The 27,318-nt window shown below is 41.6% G+C and overlaps 2 protein-coding genes and 2 long non-coding RNA genes across 45 annotated transcripts in view; 3 read left to right on the top strand and 1 right to left on the bottom strand.

Moving 5' to 3' along the window:
* Positions 1–1,968, top strand: part of ank3b (ankyrin 3b) — a 163,468-nt gene extending 161,500 nt beyond the window's left edge. For all 41 annotated transcript variants that reach the window (XM_064320052.1, XM_064320050.1, XM_064320070.1 and 38 more), the window contains one exon: positions 590–1,968. The gene's annotated coding sequence lies outside the window, so the exon portion shown is untranslated. The remainder of the gene's footprint in view (positions 1–589) is intronic.
* On the bottom strand, positions 1,588–4,198 carry LOC135246991 (uncharacterized). The gene is made up of 2 exons (XR_010328052.1): positions 4,059–4,198; positions 1,588–3,384 (listed from the first exon to the last, which is right to left on the bottom strand). It is a non-coding gene; the product is annotated as an uncharacterized LOC135246991 (long non-coding RNA).
* ccdc6b (coiled-coil domain containing 6b) lies at positions 4,078–25,539 on the top strand. 2 transcript variants are annotated; one of them, XM_064320253.1, is made up of 9 exons: positions 4,078–4,482; positions 9,538–9,687; positions 11,047–11,175; positions 11,868–11,971; positions 12,302–12,462; positions 14,700–14,856; positions 15,767–15,867; positions 18,795–18,916; positions 22,995–25,539. In XM_064320253.1, exons 1-9 carry the CDS (start codon positions 4,228–4,230, stop codon positions 23,187–23,189), a joined length of 1,374 nt encoding a protein of 457 aa, XP_064176323.1. In that variant the 5' UTR covers positions 4,078–4,227; the 3' UTR covers positions 23,190–25,539. The 2 variants fall into 2 exon arrangements, with proteins under 2 accessions (XP_064176323.1, XP_064176325.1); XM_064320255.1 differs by having other exon boundaries at positions 4,079–4,482; positions 22,998–25,539.
* On the top strand, positions 4,914–8,588 carry LOC135246995 (uncharacterized). Its single transcript, XR_010328053.1, has 2 exons — positions 4,914–5,152; positions 7,533–8,588. It is a non-coding gene; the product is annotated as an uncharacterized LOC135246995 (long non-coding RNA).
* Positions 25,540–27,318: the final 1,779 nt, after the last annotated feature.

Genomic DNA, 27,318 nt, shown 5'->3' with positions numbered 1-27,318 from the left:
GATGAGATATTCTTTCTCTTTGTCCTGCTAATCCCCCTGCCAGCCCACTCAGTCAGAACTATTGTCCGGGGAATTTGCATCGCTGAAAACTCACTGTCTGATTGGCTGGCTTATTAAGCCCTTTTAGAAATGTCAAAGGCCATTAAATGATTCATTGTAAAGGTGGTGGCATGACACAGGGATGAGCTGGTGTTTGGGCTTCTATTGCTAGTTTACAATGCTAGCAGGGAACAAACAGTTGGAAGTCCCACAAATGGGACAATGCTACTTTATTTGTGCTGATGCAATGACTTACACTGCGAGCCTCATGACATTGTTTGCAAACTAATATTAAAACTATTGAGTTTTTATAACATATATTTTCTATAGCGAGTGTGTAACATTAACCATTTTGAGATTTTATGTAGCAATTTATAAAACAGCTGATGACTGTTGACCTCAATTAAACAATTACAAAAAGCCAGATGCTCTCCCCTTCTGAGAAGGGAAGCACAGCCAGTCATAAGAATTTGAGTGTGTTTTTAAGGTTAGACAGAAATGGATCGCTATCGCATTCTGATGCCTTGTCTTTATGTTTGTTCGCTTCTAGGTTTTGGAAATGTTTTATTATAATTTTCCTGCGGGGAGACTACTGGAAACCCGAATGCAGGATATCAATCGGCCAAAAGAACGTGTGTCTGCAGCTTCCACATTATCGCATGGTTTTCAGCGAAGAGGACATTTCTCTCCCTCCTTCTTTTTTTTTGATTTAGCATGAGCATGAAAACTCACTTTTCTGTCAATGATCTGGGGCTTCATAGTCAATGACACATTTGTGCCACGGTGTCATGGAAACCTACGACACGGTGTTCGGCTTCGGACAAGCCGGCAGAACGCCGAAGACAGCCGCGACGTCAGCAGCGCCTGAGCAAACATTTCTGTGACCAAAGATGGCACATAAACAAATTGGATCGGTGAAACCAGAGGAATACACTTTTGAATCACCTTCTACACTCGCCTTATATTTTCTTGGACCCATAATGTTGGGGTGTAAAATGCTGTTTCGCTTCTTTTTAACAAAATTATTGGTGATCTTGCTGTATATAAATTCCACTGTATAAATTCTAAAAGTAGCTCTCGGATTGTGGAGGCACTGGCTGAAAAGGACTGTAGAGGCTTGTCGGAACAAAATGCCAAGATTTTGTTCCCTGTTTATCGGAAAGGTTTGGGTGTGACTTCACGTTCTTGTACAATTACTTGCAGGTATAATGTTTGTAAATGGAAAAACAGAGCTAGCTTGATTTTAACAGAGGACATTTCTTGAAAACCTACTGCGATTCTCTGTGATTCTCAAAATGGGAATATCTGTAGTTCTGTGAAAATAATTCCTCAGAGTACTAATATTTTGATGCATGTGATTCACCTTATTTTAATTACAATTTTTCTAAGTTTGCAAACACTGTATTAAGAATAACATGAAAGAAAAATCTTTTATCTGTGTACACACATTACCCTAACATTTGTCACTATTGCTGGTTTTCTAAAGACAATATCTTTAAAACATTCACCATGCATAAGGGGATATTTCTTTTTAATGCTTCTTGAAGGTTTACTGCTTGCTGATAAAGGATGGCCTCTGCAGACATGGGCTTGAACACTTGGAGAGAAATCAGAATGTACCCTGTAGACTGGCACGCTGTAAAATTATAACTGTATCATGTGTATTGGCTATAAGATGTAGAAGTCTTTACGTAAGCCGGTCGTTTGTAATCATTCTAGCAGTGTATTAATAGGATTTAAGGCTGCTGTGGTTAAAAAGGGCATTTTTATTTGGGTTTTGGTGAAATATTTCCTTCCATTGAATCTCTTCATATGAAAACACCTAAAGCATTCATGGATAGTAGATCAAATAACATGTATGAAAAACCAACAAACACTGGATGATCTAGTTGATTATTTAAGCATAAATAAATTGTGTTTAAACTCTGAGATTGTGTGTTGTTTTTTAGGCTTGAAAATCTGTGTTAAATGTATTGCTCTGTTTGCATAGCCAGCTGGTTACTCCATGATTCAGTGGACCGCTCTTTGCTAAATTCATTTTAAATGAATACCTCTTTGTATCAGGACTAGTCCACCTACACACACACTGACCTTGCTGTGAAGCCACCAGAAGACATTCATTTATTTACTCAGTAATTATTGTTGTTGATTGTTTTGCACCCTGTTTTTCAATCCAACCAGCCAGTTTGCTATGCAGAAGTATTACTGAGTTCGGCCATTTTAACAAGACAATTTGTGTTGGTTGCTGGGCTTATTAAGGTGTTTGTTATACAAATATATCCACCGTTTTAAAGCAAATAGACAACAACTATTTTACTATATGGGTTTGGTTTAAAATTATTTTAGCATCATAATGTTGAAATACCTCTGGTATATGAAAAAATCTACAATGAACATGAAATAGTACCTGTAGGTATCTGATTCTGAATTTAATGTTTCATGTTTTACCACAGAAATATAGCACTTATTTTAATTTCCATGCAAAATATTATTTTACAGTCCTCTGGTACATTTTCCTTTGAGACGTGTGTGATTAAATAGCACGATGTAGGACCTTGTGCTGTTGAATTTAAGCTGCAGTATTCATTGTATTCCTGATTTCTGTATTCATCATATGCTCCCCCAACAGCATAACCACATTGTATTAGTTGGTCAAATGTATTACGCATTGCCATTTCTAAATAAAACCCCAAATAAAGTGCATACATGAATTCATAATGTTTTCTTTAACAACAATATTAAAGAAAGGTCAATGTTATTTTTTGCCTCCATATTCTTCAAGGAATTTATATCCAAAAAAATATGGGTTCAAAATGTCTTAAAACATGATAACGATAATGGGTATCTAATGTTGCATTCAGGCATAGATCCAGCACTAAAGAAACATATTGAAGGGCAATTTTTACAGAATTTTACCTTAGCGTTCTGTTGCCAGATTCAGAGAAATAAAATGTACAAATGCTAAATTCATCATTTTTGGCCAATTCCTAGCCTTCTCTTAACTCTCAAAGTAACTACTGTCCACTGGGTAACTTTCTGCTTCACCAATATTGTTTCTTTCTTTTGAAGATAGATAGATTCTATATTATCCTCCAAGAGGGAATTTGTCTTATAGTCAGTACTTGCAATACAAATACATAATGCCAAAATTAACATCACTACCGATAGTACACATCATACATACATTCAGCAAGGATCCTTATATGTATTCAACAGGTGAGACATATACATATATGCAGGTAAGACATACAGATTACACAGTCAACGTGGGAGGTTGTTCAGCGCTGATATGGCCATAGAGACCAAAGTGCACCCCTTTCCATTTTAGCGTGCTGTACCTACAGCCTGAGGGGAGAAGGGAGAAGCAGGAGTTCAGTTGCTTTATTTTGTTGCTCATTTCATCTCATATTTTACATTATACACTCATGAAACAGTGCATTGCACACATAGCGCAGATGCATATTCAGAAATAAATGATCACCTTTGTGTCTCTGGATGTGGTAGACAAATACCGTGCAAGTCTCAGAAAGCACAAAGGAATGTTCTGGAGGAACAAAATGCAGACACTCATAAGCATTTGCAGTCATTTTCGAATAGCACTTCAGTAGGAGTGGAAAATTGCACATCAGGATAAACTTTACTCACTACAATGGCATGAATGTGTAGCTTTGTAGTATCTTTATCAGTCATACAACCAAAGAAGCACAATACCTTTTCATGCACCATTTCAGATATATCCACAGTACTCATCTGTATTAGAATACTGTGCTGCAACTATCATCGGCTACAGAAACACTGGTTCCAGACAATACTCAGCACTGCAATTATGAAAAACAACAAGTATGTATTATCTAGAATTTAAGTGTATTTATTAACGCAAATCTAATCTGTAAAACAGCTGTTGTTAATGATCAGTACCAATGTATCGTTACAAAATCATCGCTGATGGATTTCATATTCAAGTCTGGTACTGTGCAGAGCGATATGTTTTGTGCGATGACGCATTCATAATTACCTACCTGAATGCAGAGGCCATGAAGCACTATAGCTTCTTCGCCACGTGATGTCACTACTTCAGCAGCAGTGTAATTTCGGTGGTTAGCGTGAGGGGTCGCTCGCTCCGTGTGCCACTCTTCCATCACTGCGAAACATGAATCATTGCGCCCTGGCTGCAATCGCTTGGTGATCATGGCGGACAGCGCAAGCGAGAGTGATACTGATGGAGCGGGGAGTAGCACGGCCGCCCCACAGTGTGCATTGTCCTCATCTTCCAGTAAACCAGGCATAGTCATTTCCCCGTTTCGACTAGAGGAGCTGACCAACCGACTAGCTTCCCTGCAACAAGAGAACAAAGTGCTGAAAATCGAGCTAGAAACGTTCAAACTGAAGTGCAAAGCGCTTCAGGAGGAGAATCGGGATCTGCGTAAAGCTAGCGTCACTATTGTGAGTAGCTATAATAACAGGCTGTGTATATAAATCAACTGTGAATAACAATGATAACAAAAACTTTCCATCGCATGCTATATTTACTGGAGTACACTACGACAGTGTGTGTGAAGAATGTCGCCCTGTCAGTTGTTTTGATTAGCTAGCTAAATTGGTTATTATTCATTTCTTGTTGGTCATAATTGGCTAATTTAGCTTGCTAGTTAGCGGGCTAGTGTTCGCTCACTACTTCGCATATTTTCCATCCGAAAGTCGATGTTCTTGCGACTCGCTACTTAGCCTCCTAGCATAGAAGCCAGAACGGCCTATCAGTGTACATGAGGCGATCCTCCCCTCAGCCAAGTAAATAGGGAGTTCCCAATACAATATGTCGAGTTACACATGCAGATTGCCTTTGTTAGCCTGGCAATCGTTAATCTAGCCAGCAAGCTAGCTAATCAGCAGCGCTGGAAAATATGTGCAGCTGGCTTGTGAAAGGGCAGTTATGCATGCATTTAGTTAAGCTGGCTAGGTAATGCTGGCCAGGTTAATGCATAGTTACTACGGAGTTGACAAGGAACGCAGGCGCGCTAGCACTTGCTAATTAGCTAAATGGCAAGCTAACTGGGCCTGGTATTCAGGTAGCGCGGTGTGCTGAATTGCAAACCATTGTCGTTGCACATTTCAGGTAACATTTGCTTTTTGTGTACTGGAATGAACATGGCGCCACAGTTAGCTAATTGTGTTTACGTACATGAAGTACCGTTATGGGGAAAACCTTGGTTACTAGCCAGCCATATGACTGCGCTAAATAAATGAAGCACGCACAGATGGACGTACTCGCGTGCTGGAGAATTCAGTCAGTGACATGGATGCACACTGAGTTGCAGGTGCTGGAATGCTGGCTAGTGCGTATTTAACTATAACTCGGAACAAAGCGTGTCACCTTTGTTCAAATTTAGCTAGATTCAGATTCGACGATTCACCGATACGTTATAGTTAATAAAGTGGCTGTTGTACTGTTCCTCAGATCCGGCCATGTAGTGTTAGTTTTGGCAGTATTCAGTTACGAAGCAAGGCTGTTCAGATTTGAGTTAGATAGGCTTGTTTGTGTGTGGTCTAGTATGGACACATTGCACGAACAGAAAACGTCTCATCTTGCAATTGATTAAACGGGGTGTAATATACTGGCTAAGCCTGGAGACAAGAATTTTCGGTTACATGCTAATTTGAGAATTAGTTAACTTGCTAAAATTGGGGGCGGGGGCCGTCCGCAATTACTCAGTTGTTTGCACATTCTGTGCATGCATCAAACCCCGATAGGGGCTCAAGAAACACAGCGCTGTCTTAAAGCAGGTCTGACAGCTGCGTGCTGACATCAGTATTTTTCGTGTCATACATTTTCTGTATATTTTGCTACAGTGCGCTGCAGTACCATCACAAGCGATGCACACGAAAACGGCAACACACATTTAACTTATATGAAATAAACCCTTGTCTGCATTTCCTTTGTTTCTTGTAGTGCCGTAGTCAGTTTTCAAAACAATTATCAGTATGTTGGTCTTTTTTCCTGCGATTGTACTGTATTATTATTCAGATTGACTTAGTTGTTACCCACAGAACATAATGGTATTCCATTGATTATTTGTTTCTGTGTTGTCATGTTTCTAAGTTACAAAGTAATTCTGTTGCGCTTCATTCTACTTTAATGGGTAAATTCAACACATGTATGGAAGATTTATTTATGGCCCTTGTCGATATTTTCAGCTGCTTGGAGTGGGGCGTTGTTCGTATTCATGAAAACCATTGTTCTATGGAGACGCACAGCCTTTATATTTGGTGTGCATTTCTGGCAGAGTCTAACGTCTCCACCTCTTATTGTACCCTCTGTGATAACATTTGCCTGAATTTTCCTTCTGTCACAGGTACTACTCTCTTCAAAGTGCATGCCTTTTGCTTTACATAGTGTGGTACATTTATGGTAGTGACTATCGTGCCTGCACAGACTTCAGTTGGGGGTTCGCTACTTATCTACACAAAGCAGGTATCATGCAAAAGTGCACTTGATGCAGACATATGTAAAGGTTTACTTGATACATACACAAGGCAGGTATAATGTAAATGTATTTTACTACTAGCCTTTTTTGAAAATGGCCTACTATATGAAGACAGACGTATACATGTCTCCTGATTGTGTGATTTTTAAAAATAGTTTGTTCATTTTTGGACAGATTGAAGGTATAATTGCGGTTACACTTAATTTAATATGAATATGCATGTTTTATATCTTATTATATTTTACACAGTGATAATTAGCAGTTAAAATGAATTGCTCTTCCATTGGTTTGTTTATTGATTGATTAACTGAATCATTGAACCTGAATTGGATTGAAACTCAGTACATGCACACTGTAGCAGTACTCTGCCTGGTATAATTTTGGTTTTGGTGCAGTTACCTTGTGTTCTAGTCCTTATACCTGGAATATACTGGACTAGGTTAGAGTGGGGATGTAGTTGTGAGGATGTGGCCTAAATTGTGCCGTTTTGGTTACTTCACCCCTGGTTATTAGCCCATGCTGTTAGCCTCAGTATCACTGTGTCCAGTAACAGTGGGATTCATAAACCTTAGATTTTTTTGAATGAGAGAGTGCAAGTAGGGAGTGATGTGTCTGACTTTGATTTTTAAGTGAGAATCATGCTTTAGATCTGCACCATTTTAAAAATCCCATCATCTTATTTAGTGTGCATCAAATGAATCTCTTCCCTAATTGTGATTCCCATTGCACAATCTGCATCTTACTTCCCCATCAGTCAGGAAGCTGTAATACTCTGTTGCTAAGAATTACCCGTGTGTGGTTTTTGTACGGGAAGTTAGCAAGAATTTGAACATTTGGCCGTTGTGTCTATTGCTTTCGAGTTTTAGGAAACTACAAACGGATGCACTCAACTGCCAACAAAATGTATCTGTGCACAATTACATTCAGACTTGGGCATTGTAGTGCACTCCTCTGTGCTGGTCCTAACAAACTCATCTTAAAATTACAGCATGTTCAAAATTATATTGCCAGGGTTCCCACTCACCACAAAAAGGCATCAATCTGCACAGACTACACTGGCTCCCCATTAGAGATATGGATCCACCTTCAAGTTGTGATGCTGGCTTTTAAGCCTTGAAATGGTCTGGATTCATTATACATCAGTGACCTGCTCCCAGTGTACGTCCCCATGCCCTGCCACTGCTCTGGGGAACGCACCTTCAGTGGCGATTTCTGTGTGGCTTCTCCTAAACCCTGGACTGCACTTCCGCAACACGTCCACTCACCGTTGACCTTTTCACTCTCCCCTACAGCTCTGCATAGCCCTCTGTGTTCTTGTCTTCAGTGTTTTGTGTTGTCACAGTTTTCCTCTTGTTGCTGTACTCTGTATAATTACCCAGTCGTCCTTGCTTGGTGACATGGCCAGAATAATCATATCTGAGTTTTCCCCCCAGATATTTTGGCAATGCATTCTGTATATCACAATACTGTTTAATAACCAGACACTTCATGGTAAAATTATTAATAAAGGTTTTTGCTGGTTTGTTTTAAAACAATTTTTTTTGTTTTCAGTGGTTGTCTGTGTTTTGTTGTTTTTAAATATTGAGAAGGCCTTAACTTGAACTAACATTATCAATTTTTTCAAAATCTGGCAACATCGGGGCATGTGATTTCAAAGGTGAAGGTATAGGCCAGTGGTAAACAACCCTTGTTCCTGGAGATCTACCATCCTGTAGGTTTTCACTCCTACCCCAACAAAGCACACACCATTCAGCAGCTAGAGATCTTGTTCCGCTGATGATTAGTAGAGTCAGGTGTGCCAAGTTTGGGTTGAAATGAAAACCTACTGGATGGTAGATCTCCCGGAACAGGGTTGGGTACCACCGGTATAGGCCTATACATGAAAATATTAATTAATGTTATTCATTTATAGTAGTGTATTTATGTTACTCATTGATACTATGGTTACCGGTTCTGCACGGTTATCATATTGTTTCAAACCCATGCTGTGACATGCCTACTTGGCAAGCGATCATAAGAACCAAAAATAAATATTGTGCGGAAACATACTATGCAGATGTACTGCAGTTCTACTTCAGAATAGCAATGAAATCCACTACAGTTGGTTCAGAGATCACTAAAAACCAATGGAGGCTTTTCAAAGGAAGCAACACTGATTACCATGTTGGTTGGTTAGCAATCATATGGCAGCTTTTCAGAAAATTGTGAAGGACTAATTCCATGATTTACATGAAGAGGCATATCATGGCTGAAATTGTACAGTGTAGAATCGTGATATAACCCACACCTGCTGTATTGTAGACCATTTGTTTGGCTTTTGCATTTTGTTCTTTTCTAATTCATTCACCCAAGTCAAGTCAGGCCGCTCTTCTTACCACACCTTTAGACATTTACAACCGGTCATTATCCAGGGCTGATTTTACATATCTCTGTGGTGAACACTCAGTGCAGATACTTGCTCTGCTGAACCGTGGAAGAGGAAACCACCTGAGCTTATGTCTGACATGCACTGGTTAATGGTGGGGAGTGTAGGGGTGCCAATGCATTTTTGTCAGTTTTTCTTTCTCGCATGAGTGTTTTCTGCTTTGTGGCCAGCTGTATTTACTGTTTACGCATGGATTCGCCACAAACACCGATGTATAAATATGTGTGTGTGTGTGGGTGTGTATCAAAGATATAAACCGGGTTTGCAATAGTGCCGTTTGTGTAATCGTTGAAATGGCAGAGAAAAAAAATTCAGGAAGACAACACCCCACATGATCAAGTTCAGTCATTAAAATTATGGCTTTTCTTGCCCTTGCTGTTGGAGAAAGGATAGGCTGTAGTGACTGCGCTGTGTGAGTTTTGCTGTACCCCATTATGAGGGAAAAATGAGTGAATGAGGGTGGGACTCATTGTTCTATGCACTTTCTCGCTCAGTGTTTTAATGAGCCTGAGTCGCTGGGGGAAAAAAAAAAACTGCGTATGGAAAAGGCATTTTGCTGACACTGTTTTCTTGAATCTTTTTGATTTGCAGCAAGCCAGGGCAGAACAAGAGGAGGAATTCATCAGCAACACCCTCTTCAAGAAGATCCAGGCTCTGCAGAAAGAGAAGGAAACCCTCGCCGTCAATTATGAGAAAGAGGAGGAGTTTCTCACTAACGAGCTCTCTCGCAAACTTATGCAAGTAAGTGTCTGAGGGCCACCCGAGAAAGACACCTGGACAGTTCCCCACCCCCTTCCCCTCCCCTTCTGGCTTGTTTACTGCCTTTGTGACGCAGACAGGAAATGTTGAGACGGGCCTCAGTTTGCTCTCTCTGTGGCTCGCCTATCTATTAATCAGGAGCGACACTATTTCAACAGTTTATAAGGTTATTGCCTTGTAGAAGACCTGGTACAAGACAAAGCTTGTGGCTTTGTGCATATGTATATATAGACACTAGCACCTGTAATGCTTATTGATGTTTTAAAATTTTAGGGGTATTGTACTGAATTAGTGTGAAAGGCTACTGTAAGTTCAGTTATAAAACAAGGCTGTTGTAACAATAGGTCTGTGAAAGACGATGAATGCGGTTCCTTATGCTTTTGTTCAGAGCGTAAGCGCGTAATGGCAGTTGTGCCCGGAACATCAGGTCAATGCTGCAGTGAGTCAGGAGTTTACTCACTGTGCGCAAAGTGCCTGGGGTCTGCCCCGACTCACGCCGCGCTCTGGCGCAGAAATGCCTGCGGAGCCGACGCCGCGGCGGCGTGACAGACGGAGGCTGTCATTAATGCCCACGCGATTAACGAGCTCGCCGCTCGCATCGCACGTCGGGGGGGGGTGAGCTCAGTGCGTCTGGAACGGGGCTGCTGTCCTTCCCTCCGCGTGAGCGTCGTACGGCAGCTAGCGTCGTACGCTAGCCAGCGGCGTCCTCAAAGCGCAGGGGGAGGCGGGGGGTCCGAGCCCATGCTGTTTACCCAAAAGATTTGCATGAGAGAGCCAAAAAGGGGCGATGCGTGGTCGTCAGCACGCCCCAGTCCCGCTCACGAGCGTGACTCATTTGCGCAAGTTCCGGCTCTCTCAGGTCAACAGCTGATTCAGCCTCGCGCTGGAAACCTCGCCGTACTCATCGCCGTGTTTTTCCTCTCCTTCTCCTTCTAAGTCCTGCCTGAGTGACCTTGTGCTGAACAGTGATGAATAGGTCTGCTTGGCTCGAGTCCTAACTTTTGTCCTGTTCCACACATGGGAACGTCCTGTTCTGGGCCGCTCAACGCGTTCACCCACTTTTCCCTCATTATTTTATATAGCTTGATTGATCCGGTTCTTTGCAGTTACATAAAGCACCGAACCATGCACCAGGCTCTGTATGACAGCAAGCATAAAGTAATTTGCTCTGTTCCTTACTTGAGACTGTCTGTTAATGCTCAGTCCCTGTCACGTCTGTTAAAGCTCAGTCCCTGTTCTTGATCACGGTGCAGAAATAAGACGAACAGCCGCCACACACGCCTTCAGCTCTGTGTGCTCCTTTTCTCCCCCTTTCCCTTTTTCCCCTCCCTCCCTCCCAAGTTACAACATGAAAAGGCCGAGCTGGAGCAGCACTTGGAGCAGGAGCAGGAGTTCCAGGTGAACAAACTGATGAAGAAGATCAAGAAGCTGGAGAATGATACAATCTCGAAACAGCTCACCCTGGAACAGGTACTGCTACAGAGAACGCAGCCTCTGTTGCCGCTTGGTGTCTGAAATTTAGGACAAGACTTCATAAGCTTCATCCTAAAGCACAACAGTTTTTGTAATGGATTTCCCCATGGGTTCAAATAAAAGTAGTACAAACAGAACATTAATTTAACTTTAGTACTTTGTTGAGAATAATGTCATGTTTTCATGCGAGATTTCCAGGAATCCTTAATTTTCTGTTAAAAAGTAACAAATTGCTTGACCAAGTTATCCCCATAATATTAACGGTTGGCAAAATAAATGTCCTACATCTTATTAAAGGCATTTGCACAGCATAAATACTTGTAGAAGGCCACTTAAGGTCACTGAGTCTCAGCAATTTGGGAAGTGTTTGGGGCTGTCTGTCTCAGCATGTGGTTGATACGGTAGAATGGTTGTGCCTAACCTCAGCCGGTGTGGTCCAAATTACGATGGCATGCCTCGTTCCCATAGTCAGATTTGCTAAATGGTTCACAAATAATTATCCACGGAGCTCAATGTTTTACTAGCAGTAGATCTGTAGTGGCTACCGCTCTCTGGAGGCTAATGATTAAGAATCTCTGCAGAATGACGTTACTAATTGGTTGTGTGCTGAACTCAAAACATTAATTTTGATATTTCACTGAGGCTGCTGAAGGTTTATTCAAGGTGTTGTTTTGGATATTTTTTTGCAGCTCAGACGAGAGAAGATTGACCTTGAAAACACGTTAGAACAAGAACAAGAAGCGCTAGTTAATCGACTGTGGAAACGGATGGACAAACTGGAAGCAGAGAAGAGGTCAGTTTTGAAGAATTGGAACATATGCCTGGTTGGGTCTGTGTCAGTCTATGGTCAAAATATGATTTAAAAGAAAATGGTTTCTTTATTTATTTTCAAATGTGTCTAGTGTATGTCCCAAGCCAGGCAGATTTGTTGGTCACACTTCACGAGCATAACTGTAATGAGACCATACGGCTCATTGAATTTAAAGTATTAAAAACTCTTTGATTAAATCCTCATCTTGGTGAGAAATTTCCCCAAGGGGTAGGCAAACGACCTGGGGGGTAATTTCTCCAGCTTTTGATTTATAGGCAAATCCAAAAGGGCCTTCCTTCTCTACCCCCGCAGAATTCTGCAGGAGAAATTGGACCAGCCCGTGTCAGCCCCGCCCTCTCCCAGAGACATATCCATGGAGATCGACTCCCCGGAGAACATGATGCGCCACATCCGCTTCCTGAAGAACGAGGTGGAGAGGCTGAAGAAGAACCTGCGGACGGCCGAGCTGCAGCGTGAGTGGGGGGCATCGCACGCCACCGGCCTCTCTCTCCGTCATCTCTCCATCTCCCACTTAAAATCCTCGCTGCCCCAACCCATGTGACCCCCGCAGTGAATCCATTCCTCAGGCCCTGCTTTGTGGTTTAGCTTCATTTAGATGGTTTTGTTAACGGTACAGTATTCCCACTAGGCCTGGACCCTGAGCTCCAGAAGAGCATCAGCATGGCGAGTAATGGCTGCTGTGCTGTGCTTCGTTTCTACTTTGGCTTTTCCATTTAAATTCCCTGTGCTGCCGGCAGATTCATTAATTAGGCCGTTTGTAGTCTGGAATTATCCAGATTGTTTTTATAACAGCACAGTGCAGTAACCTTAATGAGCTCTGCTGATGTTCTCTGAAAGGTTAGGGATGCAGGGCTTTTTCAGCACGAATCGCATTTGTGTGTACGGCATGTACCCTTACAAGAGGACTATTAATTTGGGACTGAAACGCTCTTATGAATGCTTTCTTTATAATGCAAAAATTCTGTTGGGTATGAGCCAGTTTTTTTTTAAAACATATTTTTCAATGAAGAGACAGCAGCTTTATAGATTGTTTTTGCACTTTTATTGTAGTTTTTTAAATTACTGGAAATAGAGGTTGACATTATGTTTTGTTAAACTAATGTGCATGAATCATTATTTTTAACACATAGCCATTGGACTTAGATAAATAATAGCTCTACACATATTTTACATGCATATACAATAGATCTTATTTATACATACATCCATTACGTATAGTGTGTGGAAAATATTTGAACTGTAGCTACCTTTAGGAAAAAGAGTCTGGCCCCTAGGAGGTCGTTAAAGAATACTGGTGTACGGTATGCTAGTTATGAACGTTCAAGAATGTCAAAATCTGTTCTGTTGTAGCACCTGTGTGAGTCGGTCAGTTCCATAGTGCTTGTGCAGACAACTCCCATAGGCCTCTTCAGGCCTGCCAAGTCAAACTGAGTTCTCTGGAATTTATAGCCGTTTTCCCAAAACAACGGGGGGAGGGAGGGAAAAATCTATATGGTGACAAAACTGTGCCTACACACCTTCAGTTCATGGAACTGTAGTTATGCTTTTTTATTTTGTCTGGCAAAACTTCTAGACAAAGCTTTGGTCAAGATAAGGCAGAGGTCCTTTGTCTGTTTTGAGGGTCTGCTTCTCCCTTTGGGGAAGCAGTTTGGCTGTGTATTTAAATTGGGCGTGCCATTTTTAGTTGTTATCCTGCCATTGGGTGTTTCTAATTTGGATCACCCTTATTTTTCCCTGGGTGTGACCCTTCCCTGTAAGCATCATTCCCGTAGCTGCTGCCTGCAGCTATTTTTCAACAAAACATTTTTAAAATAAGGTCTGGAATAATAATAATAAGAATAATAATAATAATAATAATAGTTCCCTCATCATGTTATATTAATTGAATTGTCTTAATTTGGTGGATAAACTATGTTTTACTCCAAGCTCGATGTGGTAGTTTTTGAAGTTCACCTGCCAAAAGCAAAAATCTCATTAAATCCTGAGCCGATGGTGTATGAAAAGGGAGATAAATTCAGCAAGTCAGCAAATAAAAGAATGAAATATACACACCTGAAATTGTCATATATTTTTAAAGACCGAATTGATCATATTTTATGCGAGTGATTTGCTGTAATATGCAATCACAGCAGTGGGTCCTTTGAACATAGGAAGTTTTAAAGCTCTGTTTTAAAAGTTAGTGTTTAACATTTCAATAAAAAAATGTTCAAAAAGAATTTCAGAAGTCATTTCATGGTACATTCAAATCTATAAAAAAATAAAAATAAAAAACCATGATTAATTACAAAAACAGAATGAAACCAAACTCGTAAACCACTAATCGCTCAGCACCAATCAGAGGCCATAAGCCTCACATCTGCTCACCTGCAGTTCCCAAAACATTTCATTACACTCCAGTACTCCCTGTAACCACAAGGGGGCACTGTTACCTTGGCTACGCAAAGCTGACCACCATCAAATACGGACCTCTGGCTGATGAAATCCTGTGCCGTGTTACTTCACTGTAGGGTTGCCAATTTCAGTATTTATATTTCAAAAAATAAATAATAATTTTGTTTAAGAAACTGCAGACTGTTTGATTTGCAGCTTCCCGGGTGAAATTGGCTGCGTCACACATCATTGCTTGCGTCCCCCCTCTGTGCTTTTGTGTGATTGGGCGAATGGTTGTCCCCCCCTTTGCTCTGTTCAGACACGGAGAAGCGGGCCCAGTACATCGAGGAGGAGCGGCACATGCGGGAGGAGAACATCCGGCTGCAGAGGAAGCTGCAGAGGGAGATGGAGCGCAGGGAGGCGCTGTGCCGCCAGCTGTCCGAGAGCGAGTCCAGCCTGGAGATGGACGACGAGCGGTACGGCCTGGGGGGGGGGGCCTAAAGGGGGCCTTGGGGCCCCTCCATGTGCGGCCCTGGGCCCCGCATCACGGCCTGGGGGGGCCTGAGGTGGGGTGGCTGGGGAGGGCCTTGGGGGTGGCCTGTTTCCCACACTGCTTTTTGGGGTGACCGACGGCCTCGGAGAGGAAGCCCAAACGGGTGCCAGCTGTTCCATTTTAATTTGAGAAAACGTTGGACCAGAACCAAGAACACATCTGTGCGACTAACTCGTTAAACAGATGAAGTATGCGGTGGCGGGAACCAGCGCTGCCCTGGGATGCAGCCGAAGTGGCGTCACTCTGCAGTACCTGTAGAACAGGGCGGCCCAGCTCTGTTCCCAGAGGCCTGCTGTTCCACGGCTTTTCATTTCAGTCCTAATTTGGCACACCTGATTACCTGCTCAACTCAACATGTTGCTGTTCTTTTTTTTTTAATGGTTTAAAGTACTCAGCCCAATGATAATATGGCCAGATGATTAAGGTTAATATTCTGAAGTACATCCAGGAGCAGTGGGGAGGCTTCCACAAGCAGATCAGAGAGGCACTGTCCATCGAAAGTCCTAAAAAGCAACTAATCACACCTTTTTATAATTAATTTAAAAGGACTTTGGTGTTGATCTCAAAAAAATTATGCATTTTAATTCTTTATTTTATATGCAGATATAATCTGTTTTCTTAGTTTTATTTTTGTGCCTTTAAATTCATATTTTGTGTTTTTTTCTTCTGTTGGTTTCGTGTATACATTTGACACCAATTTGATTCTTCAGCTATAAAATGTGAAGGAGGCCAGAGGTTCTTAATGGCTCTTGTCCAAGTGTCATCTTGATATTCTGAGCCGCAGAAGTCGTTCGTTTCTGGCTCAGTCTGTCTGTCTGTCCGTCCTTCTGCAGGTATTTTAACGAGATGTCTGCGCAAGGTCTTCGCCCCCGGACGGTGTCGAGCCCAATCCCTTACACACCCTCCCCCAGCTCCAGCCGACCCATATCGCCAGGTATGTCGGCCATTACGTGCACCGAACGCCAGAGCAGCCCGTCTTAATTATTTTACTGCGCCGTGTTCTGGTACCGTCATCCATAAAAGACCACCTTTGAGACCGTCAAGAGTGGGTTGCGTAACGTGAGGTTTAACGGGATTGATGATAATTGGGTTAATTATTTCCAGATTGATTCCACCTGTCTGTTGTAGGTTACTGTGCTTCAGTGTTCTGCTTGAAGCAAGAGCTATGGGAGGTCATCTCAGTTTCAAGTTTATATTTATATAGCACCTTTCATGCAAAAAGCAGCTCAAAGTGCTGTACAAAAGCATATCTAAGCAGATCTCGGTGCTATTTACGTGTATGTGTTTACAATCAGGTTACATAAAGCAAGGTTACCTGTTCCTCAGGAAAAGATACAGGGGACTGAAGATGTTAGAGATACAGATGTCAGTGCTGCCTGTTTATTGTTTTAGTCAGTGCCAAAACAACTTTTGAACTGCCATTTTGTGTTAGACAATCACGAGAGACATTTGCCAATTCCGGAATGCCAAATTTGTTTTGTTCAAGGTTTGCCTGGCTCTTGCTCGGTTATATATATAATAAGCCGGACTGAAAATAGACTTCAAATGGAACTTGTTATATGTATGGTGTTCCTCATTAATGCTTTCCAAGTGGTGTTGTGTTGGCTTTACACCTTGCAAACCTTGATTTGTACTTTTCTCAGAAATAGTGCGCTTTTTTTCTTGCTGGAGCAGGTTTGTTTTTTTTGATTGACATGTTTTGAAGGAATTGAGAAGTGAAGAACACTCATTAACCACTAGGGGAAAGGACAAGAGGGAAAAAGGGGGGCATACTCCAGGTCAACCATACAGAACAAATGCCTGGTCAGCAAAATAAAGGGGCATAATTTGCCTTGTGCAGCCTCGGCATTGGCATCTCTTTTGTATCCCTGTTCTGTGGGTGGAAACATTAATGTAATATTGCTTTATATTAATGGATGGACCACTTCTTTTAAAGAAGTTTTCTTTAAAATGAATGACAAAATTCACCTCAACTTTGCGATTTAACACGCTCTTACAGAGAGATTTCATCATTTGATCAGTGGCCAAGGTACATTTGATTGCTGAGCATCCAAAAGCAGCCTGGAGGTCAAATTGTTCCAGGAAACACATAGCCCACACTGGTTAAATTGAGCACCTTCCATTACCCGAGTTCCCCTTTCCCCCAGTTACTGGCAGTGAATTGACAGTAGGACTTGCAGGTTTGTTAAGCGTCGGTTGCAGCTAGCAGCGCTAGCGCCCTGCCATGTCAGCGGCCAGGGAAAGAATGCGTTGCGTGTGCTCACACCTACCGCGTGTTTTGGCCTCTGCCAGATTCCGTAGCCGGCTCGGAGCGGGGGCTGGCTGCGCTGCCGTGGAAGAGGAGCCCTGATATTTATTATACCCGCTCAGCATCAAAGTCCCCAGTGGGACCGGCACACCTTTTAATCACAAGATGTAACTCGACCCGGCGGCTCCCGCTGTAGCTCCGCGCTTGGCTCCGGCATCCCAGACTAACTAGCTGACATTCCAGGAGCCAATGTGCTGTCTAGACAGGATCGTTTTCTGCCTTCAAATGGTGATGTGATCAAATTGATACGTGTGTGTGTGTGTGTGTGTGTGTATATATATATATATATATATATATATATATGTATATATATTTATATACACACACACACGTTTATGTACACATATATTTATGTCTTGGACAGTCTGTTATTACAAGTTGCATTATTACACTAGAATTTTTTGTGATTTCCTAAATACACTGTGAAATGACCTTGAAGTGAATGTCATATGGCTGTTGAACTGTTATTGTAAATGTCTTGCTAACTGATATGGTTTTATCCTGATGATATAAACTTCAGTTATAAAGTCAAGGCATTTTGATTAGCGCATGTTTACAAGTCTTCTCTATTAATGAAAGGACATCATGAAGTAACTGTACAAAAGTTATTTGAAGTATGTCCATTACATTACATAATTTTGATTGAGAAGACTTTAGGACAAACTGCAATTCTTGTTTATGCAATGTGAATTTCCCTACATAAGAATATAATGTAACATAGTATACAGTGCCCTCCAAAATTATTCACACTCTTGACAAAGTTGAACTTAGAAGTAGCTCTGGTAATGAGCTATATTGGCTAAAATATCAATACAGTTGTTCTGGGGAAGAAAAAAAAACATTTTAACAAGAATTGTTCTTCCCATAAAGATGTCCCAATTGTTGTTTTCAGTACTTGGTGTACCCTCCCCTCCCTTCCCAATAATTGCAGTACCGATTCATCCTTTATAATGTTTTATGAGATTGGTTGAGCTTTCTGAGGGGGTTTTTGATCGGGCCTCTATTCGGCTTCTTTCAAGACCCTACAAACAGGCGTGGAGACCGAGCTGTCCATCGATATAGCGTTGACACGGCAACAGTGCTCCTAGTGGCTGGTCTTAGTATTACCCTGCCCTATTTTCAGAATGAATGGAACCTGTATTACAAGTGAATTTCTCAGAATTCTCTGCAGTGGAGTACTCTGTTGTTTTTGTGCTTTTTAGCTGGGACCTGCCCTGTGTATAAATATATTTTAAATTAGTGGTAGAAGATGGATTTATCTGTAAATGATACTTACATTACACTGCACTGTATATCTTGAGTGTTGAAGCATGGCTATGTTCCATGGCAATAAAGAATGTTTACCCCTAGTAATTATTCTATAGGACTTTAATCAATCAATCAAATTTTATTTATATAGCGTTTTTCACAGACTTTGTCACAATACTGACATTGTAAAGCGAATGCAGGAACCTCCTTGCAACTCCAACTAGAAACATTCACGCCTTACACATTAAGACACAGTTTGCGCAATAGCACATCCTCTCAAAGGTTAACAGATTTCCCTCTTGCAGGTCTGTCGTATGCAAGCCACACAGTGGGGTTCACCCCGCCAGCCACCCTGACCAGAGCGGGCATGTCCTACTACAACACCCCCGGCCTTCACGTCCACGTGGGCTCCTCGCACGGCATTGCGGTGAGTCCCGGCCTGCCGCTGACCCGTTTCCTTTTCCATGCCCGATTTCCCGGACAGTCGCTCATCGGTTTCCTTTTTACGGCAGACGTGCTAGGCCTCCTGCATTCACGGCCTAGAGCTGTCAGTTGTCCTCATGCCATTTTATGTGAAAATGCAGATTTCTTTTTTCAGATGTCGCAAAATGGCAGCGCAGTAGAATGTTTATATTAAAGTAGCAGCGCATGAAAAACAGATGACCTTTATTCCTCCCAGTCTTTTATTTTGAAGGATATCTTCCTGTTGACTGTATTTCTTCTAACAGACAGCTGCCCTGTAGACCCAAACAGTGTCTTGGTAATAAAGCCGTCGGCGATGGGCCAGTCTGGCTGGCGTTCAATGCGGGTGGCACAGTGAAATTTAAGAGTAAATGTCAGATATCATCTTAGGCGTGGGGAAGACGTTGTACAAATAAGTTGTTGGTGTTCCTGTGCCCTATAGAGGAGTCACGGGCAGCCTGAGAGTGCTGACGCATTGGTATGGCACAGAAGTTGTTTTCATAACCACATCCTCTCTGTACGCCAGGTGCTCTAACTACTATTGCTTGTCTGACAGGACTAGCTGGATGCTGTGCTCGTACTCTGGGTTCACACAGTCATGTTCCTCACCCATTTTTATTTACCAAAGCCACGCCTGAAAACGGGAGATATGTCCGTATAGATTCTGTGGCATTATTCTCAATAGTAGAGGTTAAACTATATGTTTTTAAACTTTTGGCATGAGGACGACTTGAAAGTTTGTGTGACGACCGTGGTCCGGGCGACCTAACACAGAATCATGTACAGTCCCCTCCCACACCCGTCCAAGACCTCATTCCAGAACCATGCTCCGGATAGGTTGTCACCTTCTGAGTTTACATCTGTAGGCTCTCCTTTGTCTGGGAGAGGTCTTTATCACCTATGTGATTTAATATGTCCATATGTATACATTAACGCATGTAAAAGAACTTTGATTTCACTTATCCGTCCTGGGAGTCTACCACCACATTCTGGACCATGTAGCTACCTCTGAGAATGATGAAGCAAGAACTCTTGAGTGCACAGTGGTCTCAGGTTTTGGACATGCGTGAGGGTAGACCCACATCACCTTAGAAAGGGATATTATCCAGCAGAATTACATTACATTACATTACATTACAGGCATTTAGCAGACGCTCTTATCCAGAGCGACTTACACAACTTTTTTTACATAGCATTTTACGTTGTATCCATTTATACAGCTGGATATATACTGAAGCAATTTCGGTTAAGTACCTTGCTCAAGGGTACAACGGCAGTGTCCTACCCGGGAATCGAACCTGCGACCTTTCGGTTACAAGTCTAGTTCCTTACCCACTGTGCTACACTCCATCCATAATCCTCTTAATCCTGGTTTAAGAGTGGATGTCATAATGTTTGAGTTTAGTCTTATTTTTCTTTTTTGTTTTTAAGTGCAGGTCCTAAGATTTTCCTGTTGCTCTTAGAAACTTGGGTACAAGCCTTCCAAAATGTATAATTTATTGTGGGGATTTTTGTCCAGCCCAAACGATGTAAACCTGTCTGGAGTGTAAATAGGGGCTGATCTTAAAGATTGTGGCAAGGTCTGCAAGAATCACACAAAATAGTTAGGTAAAACTGCATTATGGATTGGTTACGTTTCATGTCATCAGTACTGAAAAGCCATTTGTGCTGCAGTTTTTCATTATTTGGAGCTAGCTGTAGAATGAAAAAATTAAAAGTGCGTGTTTAGTGTCACTGGCTTGCAGCAAAACTAAGGTCTCATTTTTGATCTCCGCGCATCCAATGTATTTTTTAATTTTCCCTTTTCTGCTTCGGTTTTCTTGTCCCATGGAAATTTGAAGATTTTTCAGTGTGTGTTCGCTGTTAATTGTGAAGTAAGCTGGGGCCTCCAGTGGCGTGGCCCGTAGAGCGCTTTCCACATGCTCGCTGCGAGCCGCGACGGCGCCGGTTCGAGTGCGACCGCCGACCTTTGTCGCATGTCTCTCCCTCCCTCCCTCTCCTCCTAGTTCTTCCTGTCTCTCTGCACTATCCTGTTTAATAAAGCTGAAAAAGCCCCCCCCCCCCAAAAAAAAAGATTGTGAAGTAAGCTACTGGCCATTTACTTACTTTACTTACGGAGAACAGCCTTGGTTATCGCGCTGTAAATCTGTGAACGAGGTAGCATTTTTCACAAAGGGTTCTCTAACGCTGGGCAGCTAACACGTTGAAAGAAAAGCTTTGTGTCAGAGCCCAGATTTTGGACTGGGATGTAGTGAGTTTCCCCTTCTGCAGCATCCAGTTACCCTTTATCCGAAACTGATCTTGGAAGCCTTTCTCTCTCTCTTTTCCCTCTCATTACGTGGGTATTTATGAGATTTCATTCTTCTCTTTCAGCAATTTAGGTCAGGGCGACCCATTGTCTCATTCTCGTTGACGATTGGCCAATATTATAGTACACCTCTGGTGACGGGTTTTATTTTGTTACTTAAGTTTTTGGCTCAAAACATTTAGGAATCAGATTTCCCTTTGTGTAGATTTTGTCTTGTTTGTCATAGGGGCCCATTTGTGTGCAAGGAGTAGTATCCTGCTCTTGTTCTAACAGTCAATTAGGAGCAGACGTTTGTCTAAATTCAGGGTGGATCTAGGATCTTCTCGTGCTGAAAAATCCAGGCAGAGAACTCGGTGCAATTTCATGGTCACAAGTCTACTATTACACAACGCTGACATCATCATTAGATAACTTCTATATGAACAGTGTCTATCTACACCTTCAATTATTCTGACTCGATTAACAGCCGTTAATCGCCGCATGCGTCGCTGCTCTTCCTTTCATTTCATCCCCCGCCAATTTTCCCTTCGTGATTTTGTGGCTTTCTCTCCCTTTCCCCCCCTCAATTTTTCCGCTCGCTCGGTTGTGCTCTGCGCTCACGTAACGCGTGCCAGTTCACAGGACTGAAATCAGCTGAGCGCATGCTTTTCTTCCGCAACGATCCCCGGTTGCCTGGCAACCTGCGCGCGCCCCCCGGTGAGTAGCCAGGGGGCTCTTATGTAGCAGTGGCTGGCCAGCTTAACTCAGCGAGGCGATGCTACGTGCGTCCTGCCAGCTGCAGACGGCGCATGATCAGTCCCGCTTCTTTATACCTTTGCCCCGTTTAATCGTTTGCTCCACTTACTCTTTTGATGATGTGCGTTAAACGCCTTTTTTTTTTTCCCCGGTTAAAGCGATCCTGTTTTTGATGCTCCGTTGACCGCGTTGCCGTGTTTGCGGTCAAAATCGGCGTCGAGTCAGCATTCGAGACGAGCGGTAAAACGCTGATTCGGCGGGTTTGAAGGGCGCCGTAGCACATCGAACTGGATTTGCGTGATACTGCCATCTTGCGGCGTGCAGCCGTGATCGGATTGTGAAGTTCTCAGATGGATCCAGTTGGAGTTGTTTATCTGCTTAAATTGGCTCTTGTTCAGGAAGAGGAAGGCTACATTTTACAACCGGTTTTTATTAGGGGAGACCACCTTAGGCAGCTTTTTTTTTGTACTAGAACCTTAGTGTTACATAGGAGTTGTTTGGATCGTGGACAGCATTATGAAGTGTCGTGAAGGTCATAGTGAGGTACAGTACAATAAATTGGATAATGTATATTTTGGGGGTGGGGAGGTTAGGTCAGACCATGATGTCATTGCATTGTTTTTGACTTAAATTTGATTCCCTGTCACCATCTTAACATGAAAAGGAGTAAGTCTTATTTGATTTGGGTTTCCAAACAGTTTTTTCTCATGATTCTCCCAGATTCGTTTAAGGAACTGCAAAAATAAAGACGACAAAATAAAGATGTCATCACTGCCCCAGAATATAACTAGAACTGAAAAGTCTGATGAAGTGTGGTAAAATGAAAACATTTATTTCTCAAGGGCTTCAGGTCAAAGGTTCTACTTGATTTGATTTGATTTGAGTAGTTGTGGATAAATCTATTGGTAACAGGAGATGGTACTTTTCCTACATGCGGGTCTGGAGTTGCTCCAGTTTGTTGGATCACCGTTCCTAACTGTTTTTTTTTCCTTTTACCCAGCAGAGGCCCTCCCCCAGAAGGAGCAACAGCCCTGATAAATTTAAACGTCCGACACCTCCACCCTCCCCCAACACACAGTCGGGGGTGCAGCCTCCACCCCCGCCACCTCCACCAGTTCAGCCAATGGCAGTCCAGTCCTCATCTTCCCATGCAGCTACTTCCCAGCATTCAGTGCATCATCCCTCACAGCCATAGTGCATGGCCTCTGCCGCTGTGGACTTGGACAGAGCAAGTTACCGAAAAGCCAAAGGCTTACCTGTCATAAATGGAGTGGACGTACTCGCACTGAGAATATATAGGCTTCACTGTAACTGTGTTGTAAATGTTTAGAATGCAGCCAGTGTTGTGGCAGTACAACACTAAACCCTGCAACACATTCTCGTCAGTGCTTACTGGAACTATGTGTGTCTCGATTTTTTTTTTTTTTTTCCTTTTCAGATGCATCGATACGTTTACCACTCCATCTATGATATGAAAGATGTAATTGTCAAATTTCGTAATATTCAAGTTTAAAGCCTTTGAGGTCTGATTTGTTAAAAGGGAACCTGTATCTATATCTCCCTGTACAGCTTCAAGTCAGACTGACCACAGAATTAGTTTGAAGTATCCTTGCCAGGATATTAGATTTTCCAACCATTGTAGATTGAGCACTACATTTGAAATGCACAGTGTTGATAAATACTGATAGAGACACCCGCTAGCTGTCAGTGTTTGTGTGATTGAAATGCACAGTCTCTTTGGGTGTAAAACAGTGCTTCAAATATCCTTAGTCTTTTGGGTTGAAAAAAAAAACGCATTCATTTCTGCTATGAAAATTATATAAATATTCAACTTCAAGGTACGGCAGAACAAGAAAAATAATGTAGTTTGAAAGCTTGTATAATAATAGTATCTCTTTTCTTAGTGTGGGAATTCTTGATATTATTTATGTAAACATGTAAAAAAAAAATGCTTTTGTGCATATGAAATCATTGATCACAAGGTTTTTTTTTTCTTTCCTCTTTGAACAAATTTTCTGAGCACAAACCATAAGTGCTCCCAGTAGATTCAGAAAGAAAAGATGTCATCATTGCTTCTGAGAAACACAAGAATTTGGTTCAAAACAGCATAACAGACAGCGGTGTACTGGCAATCCAGCAGAACTCTCAAAGCAGGGGTCTTTCAGAAAATTAACAACTGTGTCCTATTCACAGTTTAGCTATATTTGTTCATACAAGTATTGTATGGCCTACTGAACTGACTAATGTTCAATACTTTGGTTGTGACAATGTTCATACATTCTTTGCACCGTTGTAAGAAGTGAATCAGTTAGCAGTGGACTGACGGTACTTGGGTTGTTTAAATGACAGAATATAAGGCTAACGATGTATTGCTGGCTGCAAGTTTTCGTTTGACCCCATATTAATTGGCCGTACATTTAAAAACATTACATCTCTGCTGTAATTCCGAAATTCCATGAAGAAAACCACCCTCTTGAATTTAAATTGAAAAAAACGTTAGGATTCTCAGCTGTGACTTGCGTCTTTCGCCTAATGTGGTAAATATTTCAACATGCAGTGTCTGTAATTGCCATCGCTGTGATCTTGCTGATCTTATAGAATAGCTCCATGATCCTCAGATCATTGTTAAATACTGCAGTGGTAAATGGCAAACTACATTACTTGCAATAATGGCACGAGTGAACATACCATGAAAGAGAGACGTTGTGCGTATGTACATGTGTGTTTTTAAGCTTTGCAGAGCTTGTGTTGAATTCTCAGAAAAAACATCTGCCTGTAATTAGTCTTAAACTCTGATTTCATCTACCATGTTGCTGACTGATTTAAGTGAAACTTCTTGCCGTCCTCCAGTTTGCAGAGGTAAATAATTATGGATTGACCCCTGGATCTAAGTCCTGTCTATCAAATAACCACATTCATATTTTAAGTGGCTTTGAGGACACTTGCAAAACAAACAGAAATTTGTGGTCTTTTGATGATATCTGTCAGTTGCCATAACACTGAGGCTGAAAAACACAATTCACAAAATCTACCTTTACTGCTATGGTGACTTTCCCCTCCACCCATTGTTTAGCATCATTGTATAACATTTTGACTTTAGTATTTTCACTGAAGATTTGGGGCTTGTGTTGGGATGAATTAAATTTACATCAGTGGTGAATTTTTATATACAGGGTGCCAGGCACTCATTCATTTCCTTTTTCTGTTTTTTGTCTTTTTTCTTCTTTTTTTTAAATTTCATGTTGTAAATATGCTTAATTTCATTGTTATAAGAAATTGTTTACCAATGAAGTGTTCATACACATTTCATAGTTTTACCAGGCCCATTCACGAGTATTTTTTTTTTTTTCTTCCTGTTGAATTTGGGGTGGGGGGTGTTTATATCTTCAACAGACTGTTGACAAATGAATGTAAAGTTTGCTCATGTTTTACTGCTATCATTAATGGATGGAACACCTTTGAGCCTTAACTCACTGTGGTATTGCTCATCGTCAGCATTATCTAGCTTTTCCCCACATGAATAATTAAAGCCTTAATATGTGGTATGACCAGTGTTTTGGTGTAAATTGTCCTAAACTACTTGTCTTTACATAGCATCTTATTTAAATGTTTGTGACCTCGAGGAAGTAGATCTGTCTGTTATGAACTGACCTTCTTGAATTTACGTTTTAGGAAAAACGTTGAGGTCAAAAGTTCACATTAGCCATTCAGAACAGGAACACGAGGGGTTGCACTGCTTCATGATTTTCTTTGTCCCACCTAGACTTGTGTTTGGGGAAAAAAACATTTGGCAGGGGACTTGGGTTGCGACACTCAATTCCCTACACACATACTTGCGCCTGCATGTGTGTTTATCATGTATGTGTTGCTTGTCTCACAGGCATTGCAAGTAATGTGGACATAAAATTGTCGTTTTTTGCAACAGTCATCCCACTACTGCCTTACTCTTAAGATCTTTTTTCCTGTGGCACATAGATGGGGAAGTCAAATCACTAGTCAAATCACTAGACTTGATGGCTTTTCAGTCAACTCCTGCATTGTCATCGGATGATGGTTACTGAAATGGAAACAGGTTTTCCTTTTCCAGGTATGCTCTGGAAATGTATCGTTTACACATGCATTTCTCCCCCAGTTTAGCAGAATAAACTGAATTTAGTCTTGCTTCATAAAAGGTTTCATGGCCCAAACAGGTCTGCAGTAGTTACACAGGCAAGCAACAGGATGTGATGACATCTAGTTTAACTTTTAGTTGATGCGATTAAGAGTTTCTAATGCTCAAAAGTTAAATCCTATAATATTTATAGCTAAATTATTAATCATTTTGCTATAAATATTCACATTAAGCAAAACAGACTCTGGAATGTTTTTTTTTTTCTTTTTCCAAATATGCTGTATCATGGAAGTTCCAAGAAACCCATACAAATCCATGGAAGAATTTGGACTTCAAGGATCAAAGAACCCTGCAGTTTAAAACCCGGTGTTTAATCAGGGTAGTGCACAACACTGGGCGGTGAAGTGTTTATTTACCCCATATGGTGTCTTTGTGTCCGCTCTCCCTTTGCTTTCCAAAAACCACAAATCACTTAAACCTGAACGCTAAGTTGTAACTACTGTTTGCGCACATTTTCTATTTACTGTATGTTCTAAAACTGTGAGACTTGTGGTGTCGCAAAAAGTAAAACTGCTTTAAATGTATAACTTAAATTAACGACCTGCTGTTTTTCGGCTGGGCTCAGCCTCTTGAAAAATGACCACCCTTCTCCCATTTGTCTATCTAGTGTTATAATTGCAAGTCTCCAGTTTGTCAGGTTTCACCTCGTGTTTGTATGGTGGTCATATTTCCTCTCTAAGAAAACAATTTAATCTGCCAGCATTTGGTCATAACAAAGATACTGTTCTCACTTCTATAGGAGATATTTAGAAAACAAGATATATTGGCTGTAAAATAGGTAATACTTCTATGTCTTGGTCCAACCATCGAGGGGAGCTGTGACTGGGCAATGAGGCAAGGGTTACCCCGGCGACTGAAACTCTGTGTGTGACGACACGACTGATTATTTGTTACCCCGCAATTCTTCCGGCTGACAGGCAGTGAAATAGCCCTGACTTGATCTGGCCCATAGTGTGCCATAATACCCAACAAACACCTGTCCTTTGTGTATGTGAAACTACTGTACTTCATACAGTTACAGTAATTACTGTAATAATGCCTCTTGAGTGTGTAAATGATGATAGCATAATTTACAGTATTAGTCTAGCCCTTTTCTTGTGCTTCATCAGTTTCACAAAGATACCTTTTCATTTTCATAGCTTATCAGGAAAGA

Source organism: Anguilla rostrata, chromosome 2 (assembly GCF_018555375.3).
Source record: "Anguilla rostrata isolate EN2019 chromosome 2, ASM1855537v3, whole genome shotgun sequence".
NCBI classification, from domain to species: Eukaryota; Metazoa; Chordata; class Actinopteri; order Anguilliformes; family Anguillidae; genus Anguilla; species Anguilla rostrata.
The sequence above is the reverse complement of the archived record's forward strand: the minus strand, read 5'-3'. Positions and strand labels throughout refer to the sequence as shown.

What these genes read in the sequence shown, in the direction of transcription:
- ccdc6b (XM_064320253.1), top strand. Translation starts at nt 4,228, where the DNA reads ATGGCGGACAGCGCAAGCGAGAGTGATACTGATGGAGCGGGGAGTAGC. An exon ending in AAACTGGAAGCAGAGAAGAG is followed by an intron (nt 11,972 to 12,301) that starts GTCAGTTTTGAA and finishes CTACCCCCGCAG; the next exon opens with AATTCTGCAGGAGAAATTGG. An exon ending in CTGGAGATGGACGACGAGCG is followed by an intron (nt 14,857 to 15,766) that starts GTACGGCCTGGG and finishes GTCCTTCTGCAG; the next exon opens with GTATTTTAACGAGATGTCTG.